Source organism: Sorex araneus, chromosome 3, assembly GCF_027595985.1.
Source record: "Sorex araneus isolate mSorAra2 chromosome 3, mSorAra2.pri, whole genome shotgun sequence".
Classification (NCBI taxonomy): Eukaryota; Metazoa; Chordata; class Mammalia; order Eulipotyphla; family Soricidae; genus Sorex; species Sorex araneus.
In genome coordinates this window covers 12,585,620-12,609,387 of record NC_073304.1, presented here as the reverse complement: position 1 = coordinate 12,609,387, position 23,768 = coordinate 12,585,620, and the positions used below count along the sequence as shown (strand labels likewise).

The window sequence follows — 23,768 nt, the reverse complement described above, 5'->3', positions numbered from 1 at the left end:
GATGGGTGTTTGAATATTGTATAACTGACATATAAACCTGAGAACTTTGTAACTTTCCACATGGTGATTTAATAAAAAGTTTTTTTTTAAAAAAAGCCAGTTTAAAACTAATATCCAAGGCCAGGGAAAATGCGCCAGAAATTACCACAAGGGTAAGGAGGATGAAGGGTAGTTAAGATATAGGAGGGTCCATTATGAGAATATTAGTTAGAAATGATCACTCTGGACAAGAACTGAGTGTTGAAAGTAGGTAAAGGGATATACATGATAAAATTTCAGCATCTGTATTGAAGACCATAATGCCTTATATGAGAGAGAGATCCCAGAAGGGAGCATAACATGAGGCCCCCATAGCTTTGCCACTGGACTCTGCACCAGGCTGTTTCACTTGGGGTGCCCCAGAAGGGGGCAGGTGAGAGCCCTCCCCGCCCCAAGGGACCCAGCCCCAGAAGCCAAAAACCTCAACCCAACTGCCACCATGCTCAAGGCCACTCCCCATATGCTTGGGTCGAGCCTCACATATGAGTGAACATATTCCTGGACACATCGTAAGACACTCCCCACCCATTCTCCATAATTACCATACCATATTTGATGGGGTTCAGACAGTAGGAAACAAATCATAGAGGGAAACATATATATATATATGCATATATACATATTTCCAGATATATATACCAAAGCTCACATCATCCAAACATGTTAGTGATATCCTATAGAATGTCTTCCTGGCTCCTGCCAAAATAGAACAATCTTCACACTGTTTCCTATATGAACACTTTTTTGTAAGCATGTTCAGCAGTTCTTCATAACAGACAATACAAAATATATGATTTCAGTTGTATTTTAGGACAGGGATTGGGGTTTGGGATGGAAACATCCCAAATTTGGTGGTGGGAAGGTGTAATGGTGGTGGGATTGGTGTTTGAATATTAAATGTAATCAGATATTGTGAACTTATAAAATTAAAAAAAGAAAGAAAATAAGTAAAAAAGTAAAATAAAATAAAATGAGAGAGAGAAAAAGAGCAGGGTCATGTATGCGACCAGGCAACACATGGTCCCCAAGCTGCACTAGAGATGAGGCTGACTTAAAAAATAGTAGATGCTGGATACCACTTCTGGGAATATATCCTGAAGAAACAAAAAAGTATAGTCGAAATGTCATCTGCACTTATATGTTCATCACAGCACTGTTTACAATAGCCAGAATCTGGAAAAAACCCGAGTGCCCAAGAACAGATGACTGGTTAAAGAAACTTTGGTACATCTATACAATGGAATACTATGCAGCAGTTAGAAAGGATGAAGTCATGAACTTTGCATATAAGTGGATCAACATGGAAAGTATCATGCTAAGTGAAATGAGCCAGAAAGAGAGGGACAGACATAGAAAGATTGCACTCATTTGTGGAATACAGAACAACAGAGTAGGAGTCTAATACCCAAGAATAGTAGTATATAATACCAGGAGGTTGGCTCCATAGCTTGGAAGCTGGCCTCACACGCTGGGGGAAAGTCATCCCAGATAGAGAGGGGAACACCAAGTAATATGTGATTGGAGATCCTGTGCGGGAAGGAAGATGCATGCTGAAAGTAGACTAGAGACTGAACAGGATGACCACTCAATACCCTTATTTGGAACCACAACACCCAAAAGGAAAGAGAGATATCAAATTGGAATGCCCCGCTACAGAGGCGGGGTGGGGTGGGGGGATGGGACTGGGGGGGTGGGAAGGATACTGGGTTCATGGGTGGTGGAGAATGGACACTGGTGTAGGGATGGGCTCTTAAACATTGCATGAGGGAAAAACAAGCATGAAAATGTGTGAATTTGTAACTGTACCCTCACTGTGACTCATTAATTAAAAAATAAATAAATTAAAAAAAATTAAGCCACAGTAAAAAAAATAGTAGATGCTGGAACTGATCAAAGTCTTTCAGTAAAATATCGAAGAGAGTTGTATGAGACACACTGTCAGTTTCTATACTCTAATGGAAGTCTGCCTTTATGGCATGCTTTATGGCATGTTCCAGCCCACATTTTGCTTATTTTTCTCTCACTCCCGGTGGTGCTCTGGGGCTACTGCTACCAGCTCCGTATTTGGGGGTGGGGGTAGTGTGTGGTGTCGCTTCAGGCAGTGCTCACAGAATCCTGAGGTGTTGGGAATCTCACACAGTTCCAGTCCATTGAGTTATCACCTAAGTCTTCAAACTTTTGTTTAAAGGACAAGACAGTAAGTATTTATAGCTTTGCAAGTCAAATAGTCTCTGTCACAAATTGCTTCAACAACTCAAGAGTAAATGAACATGGCTGCGACCGAATACTTGCAAAATCTGGAAGTGGAATAAATTTATGGGATGACAACTAAAGAAAGCAATCAAAAGAGCTCAGAGCAATAAAAATGTTGGGGGAGTTTTCCATTAGTAACTTGAATTTTCCCACTCATCTAACATGCCTTTCAAAAATACATAGAAATCAGTCCCTTCACAAGATCATTGAGAAATATACTAATGAGCATCAGCATCCGCATCCCTGGAAAGCTCTGTGATTACCCTCTGATGGAGGTCAAGAGTGTGAGATTTTCCTGTTAATGTGAGTGCCCTGATTCAACAGAATAGTACGGGGAAATCAGAGGCTGAGTAGCAGCACTTAACCTCAAAAGGCAAGGCAGATAATTTACTGAAAATGGGAGCAGCTGAGAGTAACAATGTTTTGGCTTGTAGGTTTCTGTTGGCTAATTAATCATGGTGTCGGTAAGAGTGAAAAGATGTTTGGTCTACATAACAAAAAAACACTAGATTGGCATTTGATCTTCATAATAGGAAAGGTTTTGACCCTGAAATTCAAACACCTGATTTTAATGAGCACAATCAATATTCACAGATTTTCAACTGCTTTTTAGAACTAAGCCAACTCATATATGTTTCCCCTATTATCTGGAAGCAGAATGGCCGCTTTGCATATGATTTGGCAGACTACTTTGGGGTCTGGAAATGATATTATCATTTCATTTATATGGAAAATATTTGTGTTACCAAATATTATAATTATCCAAATTATAATCTACCATATTAAATTAAGTTCAATTGTTCTGATTTTGGATACTGGGGGGAATGGGAATGTATACAGGCAGCCTCCAGCTATGTGTGGTTAAGGAACTTACAATTTTATGACGGTTCAAAAGTAAAATATGTTTAACAGAAAATGTACTCCAAAGTTTGAATTAGGGCATTGTGCTTTTACTTGTATACTAAATAAATAACGTAATATAGTCAGTATTTTATTATAAATAGGCTTGTGGTAGATGATCACACCCAACTCTAAGTTAAGTGTTCCAAACATGTTTAAGATAGGGTATCCTAGGCCAGGCTTGGCTAGGTTAAGCTTGGTAGCTAAGTGTATTAAATGACACATTTTGAACTATGAAGGGTTTGTTAGGCTATAACAACAAATGGGTTATGAAGGTTATGATGTAACCCACTCTGAGTACTCTGGTTGAAGGGAGGATCAGGTCCCAATGAGGAAAGACCCTGTAATGTCACAATTACGTAATTTAAATCTTTAATGAATCTGTGATTGTCTGTTAGAATGAACGTGAACTGAAGAAAAGGAAACATCTAAACATCTAAACTTTATAGTATTTACAAAATACTATAAAACTGGCTCTACAACTCATGGAATAAAGGTCATTCCAATAGAATGAACTAAGTGAAAAACTCCTGGAAATTTCTCTACCCAGACAATAAACCAGGAGCAAAACCACCAGCCTATAGATTGCAAAAAGCAGTAAATACTACCAAATATTTGAAATGTGCATAGATAAGGATACTTGTTATATCACCATTTAAACGGACTTGTTGGGTTTGTGCTGAAATCAGATGGACTTAATACCAATGTATAAGAAACTTAATTAGGTCCTAACTCCAACTGAAGCTTCTCTTCCAGATCTCTACTGGAACAAATTAACACAACCCCTAACATTTTGCATGCAGCTCAGTTCCCTAGTTAATGCTTTCATCTCCACAGTGATTTGCAAGGGTCACCAGAAGCAGTTTGCTTTTACCTGGCTTGTACCTGTGTACACCTTCAAAGCCTTGCCTCAGGGCTATTTCAACTCTCCTGTTTTTCTGCCATAATATAGTCCACAGAGATCCTGATCGTCTTGACATTCCACAAAACATCTCAATGGTCCACTACATTGATGACATTATGCTGAATGGATCTGGGGAGCAGGAAGCAACAAGTAATTTAGATGCCTTAGTAAAATATAAGTGGACCAAGAGTGGCAGGTAATCCCCATAAAAATTCAAGGACCTGCCACTCAGCGAAGTTCTCTGGGAAGCCAATGATCTGAAATATGTCAAGCTAAACCCTCTGAGGAAAGACAAGATGTTGCACTGCCCATCATCAACTCAAAACAAGGAGCAGAGTGCTTGGTAGGCCTCTTTAGAAGTAACAGATATATCTGAATGAGTTGCTTCTACCTATCAAATCACTGGTTAAGGTTTCCAGCTTCCAGAAGGAATCAGAACAAAAGCATGCTTATTTTCAAGTTGGGCATTAGGACCCAATGGATCCAGAGTAGTCAAAGACGGATGCTGTACAATGTCTCTGAAAAGCTCTCTAAGGAAACTCATATTGTAGATTTCTCAGATTTGGGAGAAAATCCATGCTGTCTTTTACAGATAATTATTTTTCCTTTTGAGAAGCCAGTATCAGATTTGCTACTAGACCTTATTAAAATGCAACTATGAAATATCATAGTTCTTCAGATTATGAAACATCAAGTGACTAAATATCCTGAGATTCTTTTTTGAGGGATGAAGGGAAAAGAGCTATTCCCAGATCTGTGCTCAAGAGTGATCCCTGGCAGTGCTCAAGGGACAATGTGTTGTACCAGGGATCAAATGGAAGTCATCTGTATGCAAGACAAGCACCTTACCTCCTGTACCATCTCTCTAGCCCATGTCCTGAGATTCTTTCATAACCTAAAAGCTATATGTCCAACCTAGTCACAGGTTGGGTTATGCACAACAGTAATCTATCATTAAGTGGAAATAGTATATAAAAGACAATCTTAGATCTGGTTATAACTAATTTGCAAGAACAAGTGACCCAACAATCCCCAAAGAATCCTCCAACAATAATTTCTATTGCAATGTCTCTTGTTTATCCCAATATATTTCTATGCATTAATATTTAGGGGTATTTTTCATAATCTGTTGATTTAAAAAATGTTTGTTTTGTTTTTGGACCACAGTCAGCAGTGTTCAGGGCTTACTCCTTACTCTGTGCTCAGGGATCATTCCTGGCAATGTTTGGAGGACAACACGGGATTCCGGGGACAGAACCTGGGTTGGCTACATGCAAGGAAAATGCCCTATCTGCTGTACTATTTCTCCAGCCCAGGAATAAAATGATTTTACATAATATGTTGGTACCCTTCTGAAACCACTTCAACTCCACTCAGGGGTAACCCCAAAGGACATTAAAGGTAAAACTTCCCAGTGGATAGCACTTCAAGCAGTAACTTGGCTTTCTACTTTTATAGTAAGATGATCAGACATACAGAATTATATTGCTACTGCTATCTGTGTCAGTAACTAGGGACAGGAAGCTGGAAGACATATGTGTGGCTGAAACTCTCAAGCAGGATCTATGCTATGCAGACTTTCATGTCTTAGATTCTGAAATGCTCCCCAAAGGGTATACAATGTGTTGGAAGGTCACAATGACAAAACGGACAAGACGATATACTCCTCAGACAACATTCTCCCTTCCTAACTAGCTAGTGCTCAGTGGGCTTATGGTGGCAGGACAAAGTCTATACTTGGTCTCAAAACATGGACTTCTCCTTAACAAGGATGATCTTGCAAACACAAATCCTGAGTGTCTTGCTGCCAACAGCAGAGGCATTACCCAAAAAATCCAGCTAGCCACATGGTGGCATGGTGCCTACATAAGTATTTTCCATTTTAGACTAGGCAAAGATTCACCTTCACTAGAACAGGCATAAGTTCTGGACTTACTTGCTTTTGCCGCCCATTATGTTTCTTCTAGCACCACTGCCGGTGGACACAAGGTGCCCTCCTTACCCAACACCACAGAATTGTACCTTTTCATTAAGGAACTCTTTTTTTTTTTTTTTTTTTTGCTTTTTGGGTTACACCTAGCGATGCTCAGGGGTCACTCCTGGCTCTGCACTCAGGAATTACCCCTGGCGGAGGTCAGGGGACCATATGGGATGCTGGGAATCGAACCCGGGTTGGCCGCATGCAAGGCAAATGCCCTACCCGCTGTGCTATCACTCCAGCCCCAAGGAACTCATTTCATATCAAAGTATAAGTAGCATTAGGCTCATTATCATGGTATGAACTATTTTTACTACCTATCTATCACTTAGAAGAAGCTGTAAATACAACTTTACTAAAAACAAACTTACTGTAGTATTAAAAAATATTTCTTTTTGCCTTACGGGATATTTTACTTACTTTGAACCCTAGGCCATTGTCAGATGCTGTCTACCTCAGCCAGCGAACATGGACAAGAGATGGGAGTGCCTCTTCCCCTTGGTATAACTATTAACCGACTTGCATAGATACACTGGCAATTCTGGCTTTTGCTGATTTAGTCCTAGATCCTCAAAGCAGGAAGAATGTTTTCACTGGGGGAAATAATGATGTTTTTATTGAAGAGGAAGATGAGACTATCATAGTATTAGGGTCCTTATGCTATTGAACCAACAGGCAAATAGAGGTGCTGTTACTCTTTTGGATAAAGTGGCCAATCTTGATTGTGAAGAGGAAACTTAGTGCCACTATAAGAGCAGAGGAAACTATAGCTATAACCTAAGGGAATCATGTGGATACATGTAGACTTTTCACGACAAGTGGCAAAGCTTAATGGAAACAACAGAAACCAGGAAAAAGTAATTGAGAGAGCTATACTCCAAATCATCTGGTAGTTAAGAGTTGGGTCACCCCATAGTTAATCAAAGTACCTTAGGCTCTGGCTAAGGACAAAGAAAATGTGGAAGGAAATAGACATTAATGTTTGTTGTGTGATTCTCCCTTAATTTTTGTTTGTTAAATTGGGCCACACTCAGTGGTGCTCAGGGGTTGCTCCGGTGGGCTCAGGAGGCCATATGTGGTGTTGGGGATCAAACCCAGGTCATCTGTGTGCAAAGCAAGTGCCTTACCCACAGTACTACCTCCTCATCACCATATAATTCTTAAGATAATAGAATATTCAGTAAGAGTAAGAAAGAATTTGAAAGTGCCTTAAAGAATCAGCAACGATGCAATGGCTGTTGAGATCGTGTGCCTTGTTCTCACTTGTAACCAAGAGCAGCTCCATTTCTTCACCTGGAGACTTTTCAAGTAAGACACAAACATAAAGTTAGTTCTAGAGTTATGCTGAAGTAAAAATGTGTATAACAAGATGCATATGTATGCTGGCCAAACAAAGGAATCAACTGTACCAGCTATTAATTTATTGCCTCTGAGTTCCAAATGCTCCATTCTCTGGGCCTCTGTGAAGACTTTTTTTCCAACTGACCCATACTGAGTTTGCCAGTTGAGGGTAACAGAGAGACACTACAATTCCAACACAGGATAAGGGGACTCCTGAATCCTTCTCTTATGAAATTTTGCTAACAGAGCCAGACAGGGGCATGCAGGGGCTGACAGTATTATAGTGGAAGCCCCAACTGAATCCCCTAAAAGTTTCTCCACTACCATAGTAATTGTCCTAATGATTCACCAGTGACTCACAGCCTCCAGCAAAATACTCAGCCCACACAGCAGCGTCCTTCAGAGCTAACAACCTTTGTCTTAGGCTGACTCTTTCCCAGGTTGCGACCCTGCCATTCAGTTCTGGCCCGCATCCTCTGGCAAGCTTTTGCTCTCTGCAGCCTCTCATTGTTCCTACTGAGGCGTACACCGTCCTGCAAGCTTTCTCACCACTGATGGGTTCTGAAGATAGCCCTCCCCTTCCAAGTATGTTGGAATCTCCCTCAACTTATTTCTTTGTTCCTCAGAAAACTAGGAAGGGCTAGTAGCTGGTTTGTATGGTAGCTAATTCTGTAGTCTTTACACAAATAATCAACCACTGTTTACAAGTTAGCAATTCTTTTTTTTAAAAAAAATACAATTTCCCATAAAAAAAGGAACCCTTGAGAATTTATGCGGAAAGTATGGAGTTTCCTCCAAAATTAAAAACAGGGCCAGGGAGATGGCTCAAAGGCTGGAGCACAGGCTCTGCGTTCAGGAGCCCCAATTCAATCACAGTACTACTTGGTTCCCAAGACCTCCTGAAAAATCTCCAAATATCTATATTGTCATTTTATTCAGTGTTACAACAGCTCAAGGAAATCACTGACTTTTTGAAAATGTGGTTGGCAGTACATAAAAACATATGGAATTATATTTATCTACTCTGGTCTGGGGTTCTAGATGGAAGGAAAAATCATACTTGAGAATTCATCAACAGGGAGGTTTATGTAGTTGCTAGATTTGCAGTTACACTAACTGCATGACCCATGCAACTGCAGCTAAAGATATTAACTTTAAGAAGTTACTCTCTGTGAGTTGGTGCTGGGAAGGGTATCCCCAGTAGTGCTTGGGGGATCATGTGGTCCTGTACTACTTCTCTGGAACCAATTTTCAGTTATCTTGATCATTGTGTCTTAAGCACATGGCAGAAAGAAACACAAAATCTCTCCAGAAAAATGCCTGGCAGTGCAGGGTTGGAGGGCACTTGGTATTAGGGATTAAACTCACCATACGCTAGACATGTGCTCTACCCTGGAGCCAGTTTCCTGACCCCACCACCCAAATTTTGAAGAAAATAAGCAAACATATTACCTGGATGAAATTAGTAGGAAAATAACCGTAAACAGCAGAAAGCAAAACACTGCACAGCCAGATAACTAAACTTTGTTACTTCTATGGTACAGTAAAGGTAAAGACATAAAAAGAAGCAAGGAATAATAGGTTGTAAAATTAAAGGCATGGGTGTATTACCTGAATTGCAAACCATAACACCCAAAAGGAGAGAGAGAGTAAACGGGAATGTGCCTGCCACAGAGGCCGGGGTGGTGGGGTGGGGGTGGTGGGAGGGATTGGTGGTGGAGAATGGACACTGGTAGAGGGATGGGAACGCGACCACTATACGACTGAAATATAATCACCAAAGAGTGTAAGTCTGTAATTCTATCTCATGGTGTTTCATTAAAAAATTAAAAATAAAATGAAGACATAGGGATAAAATTATAGTATAGCAAATAGAGCATTTGCCTTGCAGGCTGCCCACCAGGATCCAATCCCCTGCATCCCGTATAGTACCTCGAGCACTGCCAGGAGTAATTCCTGATTGCAAAGCCAGGAGTAAGACCTGAGTACCATCAGGCATGGCCCCAAAACAAAGAAAGAAACAAACAAAAAGCACACAAACAAAAATAAAAGTGAAGACAAATTTATAAAGAAAAGCAACATTTTTTAAAAGGAAGAATTATCAAAATTAAATATCCAATAGGTAAATATCAGATAAAAAGAGCAGCTATGAAGAAAATAAAGAACTCAAAAGATCTTAAGAAAATTTTCACCTTAAAACACGACTGGTTAAAGAAACTTTGGTACATCTACACAATGGAATACTAAGCAGCTGTTAGGAGAGATGAAGTCATGAAATTTGCTTATAAATGGATAAACATGGAGAGTATCATGCTAAGTGAAATGAGTCAGAAAGAGAGGGACAGACATAGAGGGACTGCACTCATTTGTGGAGTGTAGGGTAGCATCACATGAGGCTGACACCCAAGGATAGTAGATACAAGGGCCAGGGGGATTGCCCCATAGCTGGAAGCCTGCTTCATGAGGAGAGGGGAGAAGGCAGATGGAATAGAGAAGGGATCACTAAGAAAATGATGACTGGAGAACCAGTTGGGATGGGAGATGCATGCCAAAAGTAGATAATGGACCAAACATGATGTCCTCTCAGGGTCTGTGTTGGAAGCTATAATGCCCAAAAGTAGAGAGAGAGTATGGGGAATATTGTCTGCCATGGAGGCAGGGGGAAGTTGGGAAAGGGGGTTTTACCTGGGATATTGGTGGTGGGGAATGTGCACTGCTGGAGGGATGGGTGTTTGATCATTGTGAGATTGCAACCCAAACATGAAAGCTTGTAACTATCTCATGGTGATTCAATAAAATCTTAAAAATTAAAAAAAAAATTTCACTGTACTGAAAATAGAGACAGAAAATGCGAGATGGGTCAAAGTCTAGATAATAATATAGAATTAAAAATAAAAAGCCTATTAAAAATTCAGGCTTGATTTCTATGAAAATTTGGAGCCAGGTGTACAAATTGTTTTTTTAAAAACAACAACAACAACAACAACAACAACAAATCCTTGGGACAGAACACCGGTTTTCACATTTGTAAGGCAAATGCCCCAAAGTTTAGCTACCATGAGTTTTGAATAAGAACATTTTAATACATAATTATACAGAAAAGTTGAAACAGCTGGAAAACATGAACTGCTTACAGACATTAGGAATATAGAATTAGTTCAAGTTGCATATCTATATTCTAGTATAAATACTCTGGTATAGATGTGAACATAAAATTGAATTGTTTACAAAAATCCTCACAGGACAACCTATATTAATGAAGTCTAATAGTTAATTCTTTTTTTTTGCTTTTTGGGTCACACCTGGCAATGCACAGGGGTTACTCCTGGCTTTGCACTCAGGAATTACCCCTGGTCATGCTCAGGGGACCATATGGGACGCTGGGATTTGAACCCGGGTCGGCCGCGTACAAGGCAAACGCCCTACCCGCTGTGCTATCGCTCCAGCCCCTAATAGTTAATTCTTAAGAAGTTAAGGCTAAAGACCCTAATGGTTTTATATTCATTTGTTAAAAAAAGCAGTCTTTTACTACCGTTTGATAGAAAGGATAATTTGGGCTAATATTTAAGTCATATGACTTCAGTGATTTGGTGACATTAATCCAACCATTATAAACCATACAAACCACTTTGAAGTTATAAAAATCCACCTGCTTTTCCCCTGAATCAATGATAAAATTAAAAGTTAAATTATTACAAAAATATTTTCCTTTTTATTTGTGTGTTTCTTTGGGGTGTGGGGGGAACACTGGGTGGTGCTCAGGGCTTACTCCTGATTCTGTGTTCAGGGCTCACTCCTAGAGGGACCCAGAGGACCATATGAAGAGCCAGAGATCTAACAAGGTTAGTTGCATGCAAGGCAAGTGTTCTCCCTGCTGTACTATCACTATGGCTTCCATATTACAGTAGCACTGTAGCACTGTCGTCCCATAGTTCATTGATTTGCTTGAGCAGGCACCAGTAACGTCTCCATTGTGAGACTTGTTGTTACTGTTTCTGGCATATCGAATATGCCACGGGTAGCTTGCCTGGCTCTTCGAGAGGAATGGACTAATCGAATCCAGGTCGGCCGCGTGCAAGGCAAATGCCCTACTCGCTGTGCTATCGCTCCAGCCCTGCTGGGGCATATTACAGTAAATACTTTAAAAGGAAAATCATGAACCATGCATTTTTCTACAACCTAATCCTAGAAGGAGTCAGCAATTCTGCTGGACAACTTTTCAAGACAAATAGAAGACAGAAAAACCACAGATTCAGGAAGCACAACAAATCCTATGCAGGATAAATAAAGACAAACCAGATACATGCAATATTATTAAAGCACAAAACAATATAAGAGAGAACAATGGGAATCAGAGAAATAACAAATCTCAATCAAAATCTTCAGCAGCAGTTAAACTAGCACACAAGAATTAAAGTTAAAAAATGAAAACAAGTTCAGACTAGTAGTATGCCAAGGGAAGGGGATTGATAGCCATTTACCCCAAGTGATTACTTATCACTTCATCAAGCATTTTATTTTATTTTATTTTATTTCTTTTTGGGTCACACCTGGCGATGCACAGGGCTTACTCCTGGCTCTGCACTCAGGAATTACCCCTGGCCATGCTCAGGGGACCATATGGGATGCTGGGATTTGAACCCGGGTCGGCCGCGTGCAAGGCAAACGCCCTACCCGCTGTGCTATCTCTCCAGCCCCCTTCATCAAGCATTTTAAAGAAAAATAATAACAATGACAACAAATCATTTTGCTTTTTATCAATTTGCCCTCGCCTTATGAGCATTGTTGGGAAGGCCCATCTACCTCCAATTCAGATAAAGGAAGCTGAAATAGTTCAATCAATCTTTATTAGAGAAACTAAGACTATTTTAGAAAGAAAATGATAAAAGAAATATTAGTCCAAGATGCAAAAGGAAAAGGTGAAGAGATGTACAAGTGTACAGAGAACAAAGGAAACACTAAACAAAACAATAATGGTATCCAGTTGAAGAGGGATTAAAAAGATGAAAAATGTCCAAAATCAATTACTTTTAAAAAAGAAGCCAGTTACTAGAGTTCAAGTATAGATTATCAGTAACAGCAGATTTTTTGTTAAGTATACAAGTTAAACATTTTACAACAACACTAGAGAGAGAGAATGGACTCAAAATTTTTTTTTTCTTTTTGGGTCACACCCAGCGATGCTCAGGGGTTACTCCTGGCTTTGCACTCAGGAATTGCTCCTGGCAGTGCTTGGGGGACCATATGGGATGCCGGGGATCGAACCCAGGTCGGCTGCGTGCAAGGCAAACGCCCTACCCGCTGTGCTATCGCTCCGGCCCTGGACTCAAATTTTTAAGTCAATTGAAGGAAGCAAAAATAAATTAACTGAAATATCAACTCATATTACCTACTTTCAACTTGGCCCTGATTATTGCTAAATAATCCTTTTTAATCTTTAGAGTCAATCTCATTTTTATTTTATTAAACAAAAATTTTTGTTCTAAGGGTCAGAGTGATAGTACAGCAGGTAGTGCATTTGCCTTGCACACAGCTGACCTGAGTTTGACCCCAAGATTTCATATAGTTCCCTGATAACTGTCAGTAGTAATTCCAGAGTACAGAACCAGGAATAACCCCTGAGCATGCCAGGTGTGGCCCAAAAAGCTACTTTGTTCAACGTATCCAACTATTAGTAAAGCTAAACATTTTTTTGGTGGCCACATCTATCAATGCTCAGGGACTACTCTTGACAGTGCTTGGGGGACCACCTGGGGTACTGGGGCTCTAACTCGATGGGCCATGTGCAAGGGAAACATTCTACTATCTGTACTATCTCTACAGCCCCCAGTTCAACATTTTAAAAAAGATGTATGTCTCACCCACTGTACTAGCTCTCTGCCCCCACCCCCAATTCTATTTTATCCTTTAAAGTTTTCCCTTCTTTTAGGAATCTGCAGAAAAACCCAGGTATGTGGAACCTGTGACTGAAATCTCCAGGCTCGCTCGGAGCGGGATGGGCCTCCTCCTCCCCGCCCCCAACATCTCCCAAGTTTTCCAGTAGCTTGGTAGTCACACCCATACATACTGCCCCTGGCACCATATAATCTCATCAATGGCCAAGATCGAGAGACTCAGAAATAAAGCTCCTGACAGAGAGCAACATAGGCCTCACTCATGAGTGAATCTGCTGTATAATCGTATGCTAAATTTTAGAATCCCTAGAGCGACCTCTCACACTCTACACCACTGATATATCAAGCTTTGGGGAAAGTGATTTGGGATTAGGGGTGAAAACATTAGAAATATGGTGGTGGGATAGTGCAAGGATAGTGGGATTGGTGTTTGAATGTTAAATGTAATGAATTATTGTGAACAACTTTATAAAAATAAAATAAAATTTAGAAAAAAAACTCCCTTCTTTTAAACTAGAGCCTTTCTTTTCAGATTTCAAATTATATATCATTGTCTTTTATAAAGGGTTAAAAACTCAGCTTCTGTTTTTTTCCCCCAAGTTACTCTATTGTTTTTTCCAATGTGATGGTAAAAACTGGCTCAAGTATATATGATCACAGAAGATGCCCTAAAGCAAAAACTGGGCATAATAAAAGATTTTTTTTATAAAGCATCATGAGTAAGCAGACACAAAATAAATGTTTAAAGTTTTATTTCTTATTGAATGTAATCAAAGTAAAGTGAAAGTAAAGTGAAATTTACCAGTTACACATGCGGGGTGGGGGGCTGGGGAGGTGGGGTGAAGGGGGGAGGTATATCGTGATTCTTGGTGATGGAATATGTGCACTGGTGAAGGGATGGGTGTTTGAGCATTGTATAACTGAGACTTTAACCTGAAAGCTTTGTAACTTTCCACATGGTGAATCAATAAAAGAATTAATAAAATTTAAAAAAATAAAGTTTTATTTCTATAGGTGTACTTTCTAACGTTTCTAATAGCTTTCAAATGTTTGCAAGAATTCAAAAATTGAAAAAACTTGACATGATTCAAGTATGAGTCTCTTACCCTTTTTCAGTTTCCGGACAGCCAACATACAGTGACTAGGAGAGAGATCCCATATTCTTAAGGTTTTATCATCACTTACAGTTGCACAGATGGGCAGATAAGGATGTGTAGCCAAGCCCCACACCTCACCTTCCATGTGACCCTACAAAGAAAACAGTTCAGAGTAATTTAATCTAAAGACAGTGTACTCAAAACAAGACTAGAGACAATATTTGATAATATAAGATAATGATGGTAACTAATAATGAACAAATCTAAAAAAACCTTTGTCTTTGAGACAGACTTTCAAATACACTTCTACACAACTTTATTAATAATATAAAAAAATTACAACTCTTTTCCATAAAGGCTAAACCAGATGACATTCCCACACCGACAGTTTTTGCCCCTACAATCCCACCAGCATTGGTTGCTATTACTCTTTTTGATGTATGCCAATCTCACAGGTGTGAGGTGATATCTCATTGTTGTTTTGATTTGCAATTCCCTAGTAAGAGAGGAAGACGGCATGGGGATTCCTAAAAAACAAACAGAAAACCCCCTAAAAATTAAACTTTCATATGGCCAGTAATTCTTGGCATTTACCCAAGGTCCCAAAACACTATTTCGAAAAGACATGTTCACTACTATATTTACACAATAGCTAAGATATGGAAATATTCCAAGTGCCCAAGAACAGATGAGTGGGTAAAGAAACTTCTGTGTGTGTGCACGTGCACATACGCACATATGTGTATATATACATATACATAGAGACACACATATTACTCAATAATAAGAAAAAATGAAATCATGTGATTTACAGTTATGTGGAGGGAACTAGGGGATATCATGCTGAGTGCAGTTAGATAGAAACAGATAAATACAGAATGATCTCTCTCATGTGGAATATAAAGAAACAAAGTAAGGGAATATTAAATGGCCAATGACAATCGACCCTGTTAGTTGGTTTACAGAACTCAGTTTGTCACATGCGGGTGGGCTTAGGGGCATGAGACCACGGTGGAAGGAAGCTAACAGTGCTGGGTGTGGTGGATGGTGGATGGGTGTGGTAGGAACACTGTATGCATGAAATTTTAGTACAGTATCATAGCATTGTACTCATGGTTCCTAAATAAAGATGGGGGAAAATGGGGGGAGATACACCCAAATAATTAAAGTTACTACTAAAATTTTCTTAAAATCCTGAAATACTGTGGGGAGAGACTAGCAACTGGCTGATCTAAATTTATATAACTGCCATAAAAGAGTAATTTATGTTCGGTGGTGTTAGGAACTCTGAAAAACTGCTCACCAGTGAAACAGATAAAAAATTTTTCAAATATTTTTAAGTTTAGGACTGGGGAGATACATGGTGGCAAAGGCACTTGCCCTCCATGCAGACAACTCAGGTTTATCCCTGGCCCCACACATGTAACCCAGGAGTGACCCTGGAACACAGAGCCAGGAGTAAGCTCTGGTCAAAGCCAGTGGTGTGGTTCTAAAATAACAATATGTTATTCTAAAATAACAACAACCAAAAATCAAGTCTTTGGAAATTATCTCAAGAGATAACAAAAATTGAAAATAACAATTTCAAGAAAACTCACCAAACTTCACTTTGAACAAAGAAAATCTGCTGTAGTAAGCAAATTCTTTCCTCTTTTTCCTCCTCCTGATTGTTAAATTAAATTCAGGAGGTAATTTTTGGTGGGCAATTTTCTGTTTAGGGTCTTATCTTACAGAGTGTGGGCATTATGCTCAGCAAAGCGTGAAGGACCATGTGGTGTTGGGTATTGAACCAGGGCCTCTGTATGCACTTAGTCCACTGAGCCGTACCTCCACCCGCAGGGCAATTTAAAAGACAAAGCAGGGAGCCCAAGCAGCACCACAGCCTTGGATCTTACAGAACTTCTGACCCAGGTGGCTGAGAACCACTGGAGGGGCCTGCAGGTTTTCATGGAGGTACTCCCCCATCCCCAAATAAATTAAATCAAATTGAAAATACAAAGCAAATTAGTGATCAAAGAGTTACAAATCAGAGGCACACAGTCAGGAAGACGATCTAGAATGCGCCCCAGGGAGAAGATCTAGAACGCACCCCAAAGTGTAATTTGGGAGAGAGAAATGAGGATTGGAAGAGAAAAAGAGAGAAGTTAAAGAAGAGAACTGATTAATGTCGATAGGCTTAAACTATGCTTGACAATGTCTTAGTGGCCATGGCTACTAAATTAAATGGTCTGACTGATTTTATTCTCTATTATTCATCAGTTCTCACAATGCTGATGACTTCTCAAAAAATGTTTTTTTAATCCTTTAACCTTTATTTTACCCCCTTCCCCACCTCCCCTCCCTTTTATTGCTGTTGTTATAGCTGCCATGAGCAGGAGTTTGTAAGCATTTCTGGCAGTGTTGCCCACACACTTTTAGCTGTGGTGCTTAATGGGTTTGCACATGAGTCAGGTCGTGGTGCTTGTGGTGCTAACACATTGGGCCGTGGGGCTCACCCAGTTCACCCTCCTTTCATTCCAGGGTTGAGGCACTTACTGGGGGTCGCTGTGGTGCTCACACAAATGCTTGCTAGGGTTGCACATCCTGGCTAAAGCCCTGGCACATAATTTTTGTTGCAATGATTGTGAGGGTGCTTTCGTACACCTGGCGTGTGGTGCTAAAGATAACAGACAGCATAGCTCCCAGGACTGTGCTGGCATGTGGGACAATGTGGATGTGCATTCATAACCATACTCCAGCCAGGCAGGTGCTCTACACCACTGAGCAATTTTTGTGTGGAGAGGGGATCTGGGCCACACCAAGCATGCTCTGAGTTACTCTTGGCTCTGCACTCAGGGAATCACTACTGGCAGGATCAGGGGATCATATGGCATGCTGGGGATTGAACCAGGGTTGGCTGCATACAAGGCTAACACCTACCACTATACTATTGCTCTGTCCCCTCACCTGATTATTTCTTATAAAACAATTGCTTTTGATATTGCTCAAAGGATTCTGATTAGTTCAAATGAGTCAGGTAGTTCAATTTTTCTTTGATGGCTCCCTTCTTCCATTCAAAAAGTGATTTCACAGACAATACTTTCCACATAGTTGACATGCAAACTCCATACCAGACGATGTAACCAAAAACACAAGGCTTGCTCTCTCAAATTCCTTACAGGGGGGCTATTGTTCCAGTGCTGGCAAGTTCCAGTATTTCTCATAGAATACCAAGTACCAGTATATACCATGATGGCGACATAGGACATTTCCTACTTCTCTTTTTCATGAGAGGAACTGACAGCTATTTGTAACTGGGACACCACTGAGAAAATACTATAGCAAAAAAAGGATAAACATAAAATACCCCCATGAACCTCAGAAACTCTCACAGGCTATGCTAAAGGGATAATGGAACAATCCAAGCATCTGTTTGATGGAAGGTGGGTGGAAAGAGAGTGAGGTCTTGGGGGTAAAGAGATGGCAGTGTTGTCAGCCCAACCAAAGGTTCTGGGAAGGGTGAGTATTGAGTGTGGAAACTCAAGCTTTGTACCACGTGAAGCCTAACGCAGAGGAACTGAGGTGCTCCATACAGATCAGCACGCTGGAAAATAAGGAGGACATCCAATAGTGCTCTTGAAAGTGGCCTGCACCTAGCCGGGTAGTACTGGTATCCGAATGTGTGCTGACGACCAGTAGCTTGTCAAGTCTTAAAGCTGGGACCCCAGGGAGTAGGAACGGAGTAGGAAATACAGCAGGATCATTTCGTGCAAGCCTCCCACAGCCAGTCATGAATGTCTGCCCCCTCCCTGCTGCCACCATGCCTCTTCCCCTCCTCACCAACAGAGCAGCTAGTGGTCTACCATCCCCTGCTTGCCTATGACATCTCTACAAGAGCCAAAGAGTAACAAAAAATTAAATTAAGCCACTACCTTCTAGGGAGAAAAATAAAACAAACCAAACAAACATACGCAGCTAACTAAAGATCAGGTGCTGATCTTTACCTAAAGTATTTAGTAGGGACTACCCCCCATTTGGGGTGAGAGGGAGTATATAGCACTTGAGTCACCAGCTCTGGACGCCTGATGAGTTTGAACTCTGGTTTGGTTGTGCTCAGGAGGCCATGAGGTGCTGAGGAGCAAACTCAAGGCTGCATCCAAGCTAGGAATTTGCTTTATTATTGCAGTGGTTTCCATTATTCTTAATTTTCATTCATTTGGGGGCCCCATCTGGCTTGTTCAGGACTTACTCTTGGATGACTCTTGGTAGGGCCAGGTACTGAACCTGCTAGGCTGCATGCAAGGCAATCATCCTTCACATTCTACTATCTCTCCAACCCTTTTTCTAGATTTTTTTTTTGTACACAGGAATTACTCCTGGTGGTGCTCAGGGAACCATATAGGATACTGAGAATTGCACCTGGGTCAGCCGCATGCAAGGCAAGTGCCCTACCTGCTATACTATTACTCTGGCCCCTCCTTGGCTCATGATTGAAAACTTCCAGTTCAATTTTTTACTTCTGGTGGTACCCAGGGGACCATACGGAATGCCAGGGATTGAACCCGGGTCTGCTGTACTACTGTTCTGGCCTCAGCTTTTTTTTTGTAAGTTGCCTGTAACGTCCTATTAAATTTTGCCATCCTGATGAAAGACTAGTTCAAAATGTGGTTTGGGTTGGTTATCCTAGCTCCCCCTTACAAAGCATGTGCTCCAGTCCTTTGGGCCATCTCCCCAATGCTTGCTCTAAATGTTAATCACATACGAACTGAGGAATTATTTAAAATCTGGTAGACAAGTGTGTGCCTCCCTAGTATTCAGAACAATAATAATAACGAAGGAGGCAGGAGAAGATGGTGGAAAAGAGAGCAATCTGGGGAGCACTTCTGGGACACCCCCAACAGAAACAGAATTAAATACAGGGGCGCACTAAGAAAGTTCACTGGAGAACCCAGTTACCATCACTGGGGCTCTCTCTACTGTGGACAAGGAGCAGTGGCTGACTTGAAAGCTGAGTGGCATGTCAACAGGGAGCGGGAAGGGCACAGCAGAGCCAGAAGTCTCTGAACTGGTTGGAGGAAAAGGCAACAGTGAGCTGAAAGTAAGCATCCTTGCCTCACAACTTCCCTCTTCCAAAACCTAAATCACACCAGGCAAGATAAACAGGGCGGGCATACCCAGCAGTCACACAAATCTAAGCAGCAGGGAGACTTCAAAAGTTCTAAGCCTCTTTGGAAAGAGATGCAGCCAGAGAAGGGCAAATTCCGCATTTCCAAGCCAACTCTCTTGCTGGGCACAGCAGAATGGCAGTGGGCAAAGGGCTGTCAGCTCACCTCAGGCAAAACAAAATCTGCTCCTCCAAATACACCTCTATGACTGCAGACAGAGCAGAGACTGAGAGACAGCTTGCATTCCATTGCCATCCATTCCCACGGTTAGCCTGTTTTTGAACATTTGGGTGGAGTCCAGGCCTGGTGAAACCGAGGGCTGGACTATAAGAGGACTTGTCCCAGGTTTTCGCAAGCCTGGTAATCTAGAAGTTGCCAGCTACTGGCAAATGTAAATACCCTAGTAGTTACCTGAGCTGCCTGGCGTTACAGGTGCTCTTGGTTTTCCTGACCTCAAGTCCCGATCTGTTGCCCTAAGCTGTGAGAAACCGATACCGTAACAAAGGTCAGATACCAGCAACGGGGAGCTCTGGGATGTAGCTCTGGGTTCTACTAAAAAAGAAAAACAAAACTATGTGGGGCTGGAGTGATAGTACAGCAGGGAAGGTGCTTGCTTTGTATTCGGCCAGCCAGATTTGATCCGTATCTCCCCACCATCACTCCCAACCCCCAGCCCCATCAGGAGTGATCCCTGAGTGCAGAGCCAGGAGGCCAGGAGTAACTCCTGAGCCAAGTGTGACCTGAAACCGAATGAGCAAATGAACAAAAAAATACTATGCTATGGAGCTGGAAAGGTAAAACAAGGATATAAGGAGATTGCCTTGTGTGCACCAATCCTGTTCTATCCCCAGCACTGCAAACGGTCTTCCAAGCAACATCAGGAGTGGCCCTTGAACACAGCCTTAAAGCTAACTCCTTAGCTCTGTGCTCCAGGATCACTCCTGGCAAGACTCAGGGGACCATATAGGATACCATGTCCAAGGGGGTATACCCTACTCACTATAGTGTCTCTCCAGCCCCAGTCTCTAAAATATTATGCCGAAAAAATATATAATTTTTTTTAGATTCAATTTAAAAAATTGTTTTTATTACTAGCCTACCAATTCTTCTTGATGTATAAAATATTTTAAGTATATAAAGCAAACCTGGGCTGGAGCTATAGCACAGCGAGTGGGGCATTTGCCTTGCACGTGGCCAACCTGGGTTCGATTCCTCCGTCCCTCTTGGAGAGTCCGGCAAGCTACCAAGAGTATCCCGCCCGCATGGCAGAGCCTGGCAAGCTACCCGTGGCATATTCGATATGCCGAAAAACAGTAGCAACAAGTCTCACAATGAAGACGTTACTAGTGCCTGCTCGAGCAAATTGATGAACAATGGAATTTGGTATATATATCTGAAAATATGTATATATGCATATGTATATATATATATATTTCCCTCTATGCTTTGTTGCCTACTAACTGAACCCCATCAAATGTGGTGTGGTAATTATGGGGAATGGGTAGGGAGTGTTTTATGATGTGTCCAGGAATATGTTCACTCACATGTGAGGCTAGGCCTGAATGTGTGGGGAGCGACCTTGAGTGTGGCGGCAACTGGCTTATGGAGGTTTTTGGCTGCTGGAGCTGGGTCCCTTGGGGTGAGGAGGGCTCTCACCCACCCCCCTCTGGGGCACCCTGAGTGAAACAGCCTGGTGCAAGGTCAGGACATTCTGCGGTGCTCTTTTTTGGGGGTTTTAGTTTACAGTCCCTGGGTCTTGGCCGTTGAGATTACATGGTGCTGGGGGCAGTTTGTGTGTGTGACTGCCAAAGTACTGGAAAACTGGGAACCTGGGGGGAGGAGGCCCAGTCCCAAACCAAGCGGGCCTGGAGCTCTTCGGGTTCCTGTCTACCTCTGCGCTGCAGGCCCTAACTACGTCTTTTGATCTCTTTTGTGATTTATGGGTCTCTGAAATAAGGTCAATAAGTGAACTTATATAGCTGAGCCGGAGGTGGTTTGTGGGCTTGTATCCCACATACCTAACTTTTGGCTGTTTAATTTCTTGGTAAACTTGGCTCCCGTTGTTGGGGTCTGGTTAAAGGCACAGCAGCATTTTTGGGTTATCTGGAAGCATAAAAATAAGCATGTTTACATTTAAAATTACCTGAACCAGGAGTGTTACTGGGCCACTTTTATCCACTTCTAATATTTCACCATTCTTTGTGCCAACCAAAATATGACCATGTCCTAATGATATGGCACGTATAGATGGGTTATCTTCTAGGAGAAGACCTGAAATGTTCAATGAATGTATAAAGTTAGTATAAGACAATGGTGAATGTGCTGTCAATAATTCTATTTTAAAATTATTTTAAAAATTTATTAAACAATATTGTTATTTTGGGGTTTTTTTGGCGAGGGGCACACACAATACTCAGGGATTACTCAGGAATTGTTCCTGGTGGTGCCCAGGGGATCTTATGGGAAGCCGAGGATTGAACTCGGGTTGGCTGTATGTAAGGCAAATGCCCCACCCACTGTACTATGGTTCAATGCCCCCTCCATGATGCCATTTTAATAAAAAAAATCACAAGGCAATTTTCTTATAAACTTAAAGAATTCTGATAAATATACTGCAGTTTCTCCAACCATAACCTCAAAAGTAAAATCTATACACTACAAACATATAATTATATAGAAAACCAGATATGCTACCCTACTACTAGTCTCCAACAGTTTCTATTATTTCGCCTTGTCCACCTCTTGCCTCTTGAAATGTGTATAATAATCTAGTTGGCACTTTTATTTTTTTTATTTTTTTTTTATTAATAGTTTATTTTTAATTAGTGAGTCAACGTGAGGGTACAGTTACAGATTTATACATTTTTGTGCTCATGTTTCTCCCTTACAAAGTTTGATAACCCATCCCTTCACCAGTGCCCATTCTCCACCACCAGTAAACCCAACATCCCACCCCCCCTTCCCAGTCCCGTCTCCCCCCACCCCACCCTGCCACTATGGCAGGGAATTCCCTTTTGTTCTCTCTCTCTGGTTAGGTGTTGTGGTTTGCAATAAAGGTGTTGAGTGGCCATTGCGTTCAGTCTCTAGTCTATATTTGGCCCGCATCATCTTTCCCCCACATGACCAACAACCACATTTTACTTGCTGTTCCCTTCTCTGAGTTGCCCAGAATGAGAGAACAGCCTCCAAGCCATGGTGACAACCTCCTGGTACTTATTTCTACTATTCTTGGGTGTTCGTCTTATAGTCTATTATTCTATATTCCACAGATGAGTGCAATCTTTCTATGTCTGTCTCTCTCTTTCTGACTCATTTCACTTAGCATGATACTTTCCATGTAGATCCACTTATATGCAAACGTCATGACCTCATTTTTTCTGACAGCTGCATAGTTGGCACTTTTAATTCGACTTAAGATAAATTATATTTACTGTGTCCTAGGCAGACTTCAGCAACAGCACGGCAAGTGGGAAAATCAGCTCTTGCCCTCACAGAACTTACAATATGGGAAAAAAGGACTGTGAGAGCAGAGCAAGGGAATTTAAGGTTGTTCCTCCCACTTCCCTTCCACCCACCCACCCGGGGAAGGAGGATGGGAGACGAGAGAATAATCTGAATAGAAATGTTTGCAGTTTGAAAAATTATTATATTGTAGGAAAGTGGAGGGGTGAGTTGGAGGAGGAAGAGAAATTACAGGCAAAATAGCAGGTAGACAGGCTAGTGTTCCAAATGATACAGAGCTTTACCTGAAGGAATACACTGAGAAAAAGAATAAAGGAAAGAAGGGTGAAATGAGAAATTAATCCTTTTTATACAAAATAAATTAAGTCTTAAATTACCTTTAGACCCTGGGGCCAAAGCAGCTCTTTTAATAGCATAGGTTTTGAGACATCTTTCAAAGGAGTCATCCCAAAGAGCTACTACACCATCTTTTCCTCCAGTCACAAATCCCTATGAAAATAAAAGGTTCACCTTGATAAAGCCCTAAAAATGGGGGAACCTTCTGTATACTGAAAACTAGAGAAAGAAGCATTTATAACCTAAGGGTATTTTTTTAAGGAATAGAAACTGGCATAAGCTTGTTATGCTTTTAAAAACATCAATATAGAATCTGTTAATTTCGGGTCACTTTTACAGTGACATGAAACATTTTACTCTAACATTAAGACTGTTTGTAATCTGGAACTCTAAGATAACTATCACATTAAACAAATTACA

At 41.2% G+C, this 23,768-nt stretch overlaps 1 protein-coding gene across 2 annotated transcripts in view; it reads right to left on the bottom strand.

Annotated features, from left to right (window-relative positions):
* EML5 (EMAP like 5) overlaps positions 1 to 23,768 on the bottom strand; it is a 169,679-nt gene that overhangs the window by 68,505 nt on the left and 77,406 nt on the right. The window contains exons 19-22 of one of the 2 annotated variants that reach the window (XR_008629256.1): positions 23,390 to 23,501; positions 21,694 to 21,821; positions 14,416 to 14,557; positions 4,067 to 4,225 (exon numbers count right to left, since the gene is read on the bottom strand). Coding sequence is in view for 1 of the 2 variants with exons in the window: in XM_055131814.1 (XP_054987789.1) it covers positions 14,416 to 14,557; positions 21,694 to 21,821; positions 23,390 to 23,501 (382 nt within the window). In the remaining variant the exon portion in view is untranslated. The remainder of the gene's footprint in view (positions 1 to 4,066; positions 4,226 to 14,415; positions 14,558 to 21,693; positions 21,822 to 23,389; positions 23,502 to 23,768) is intronic. The other variant, XM_055131814.1, reaches the window with a different exon arrangement.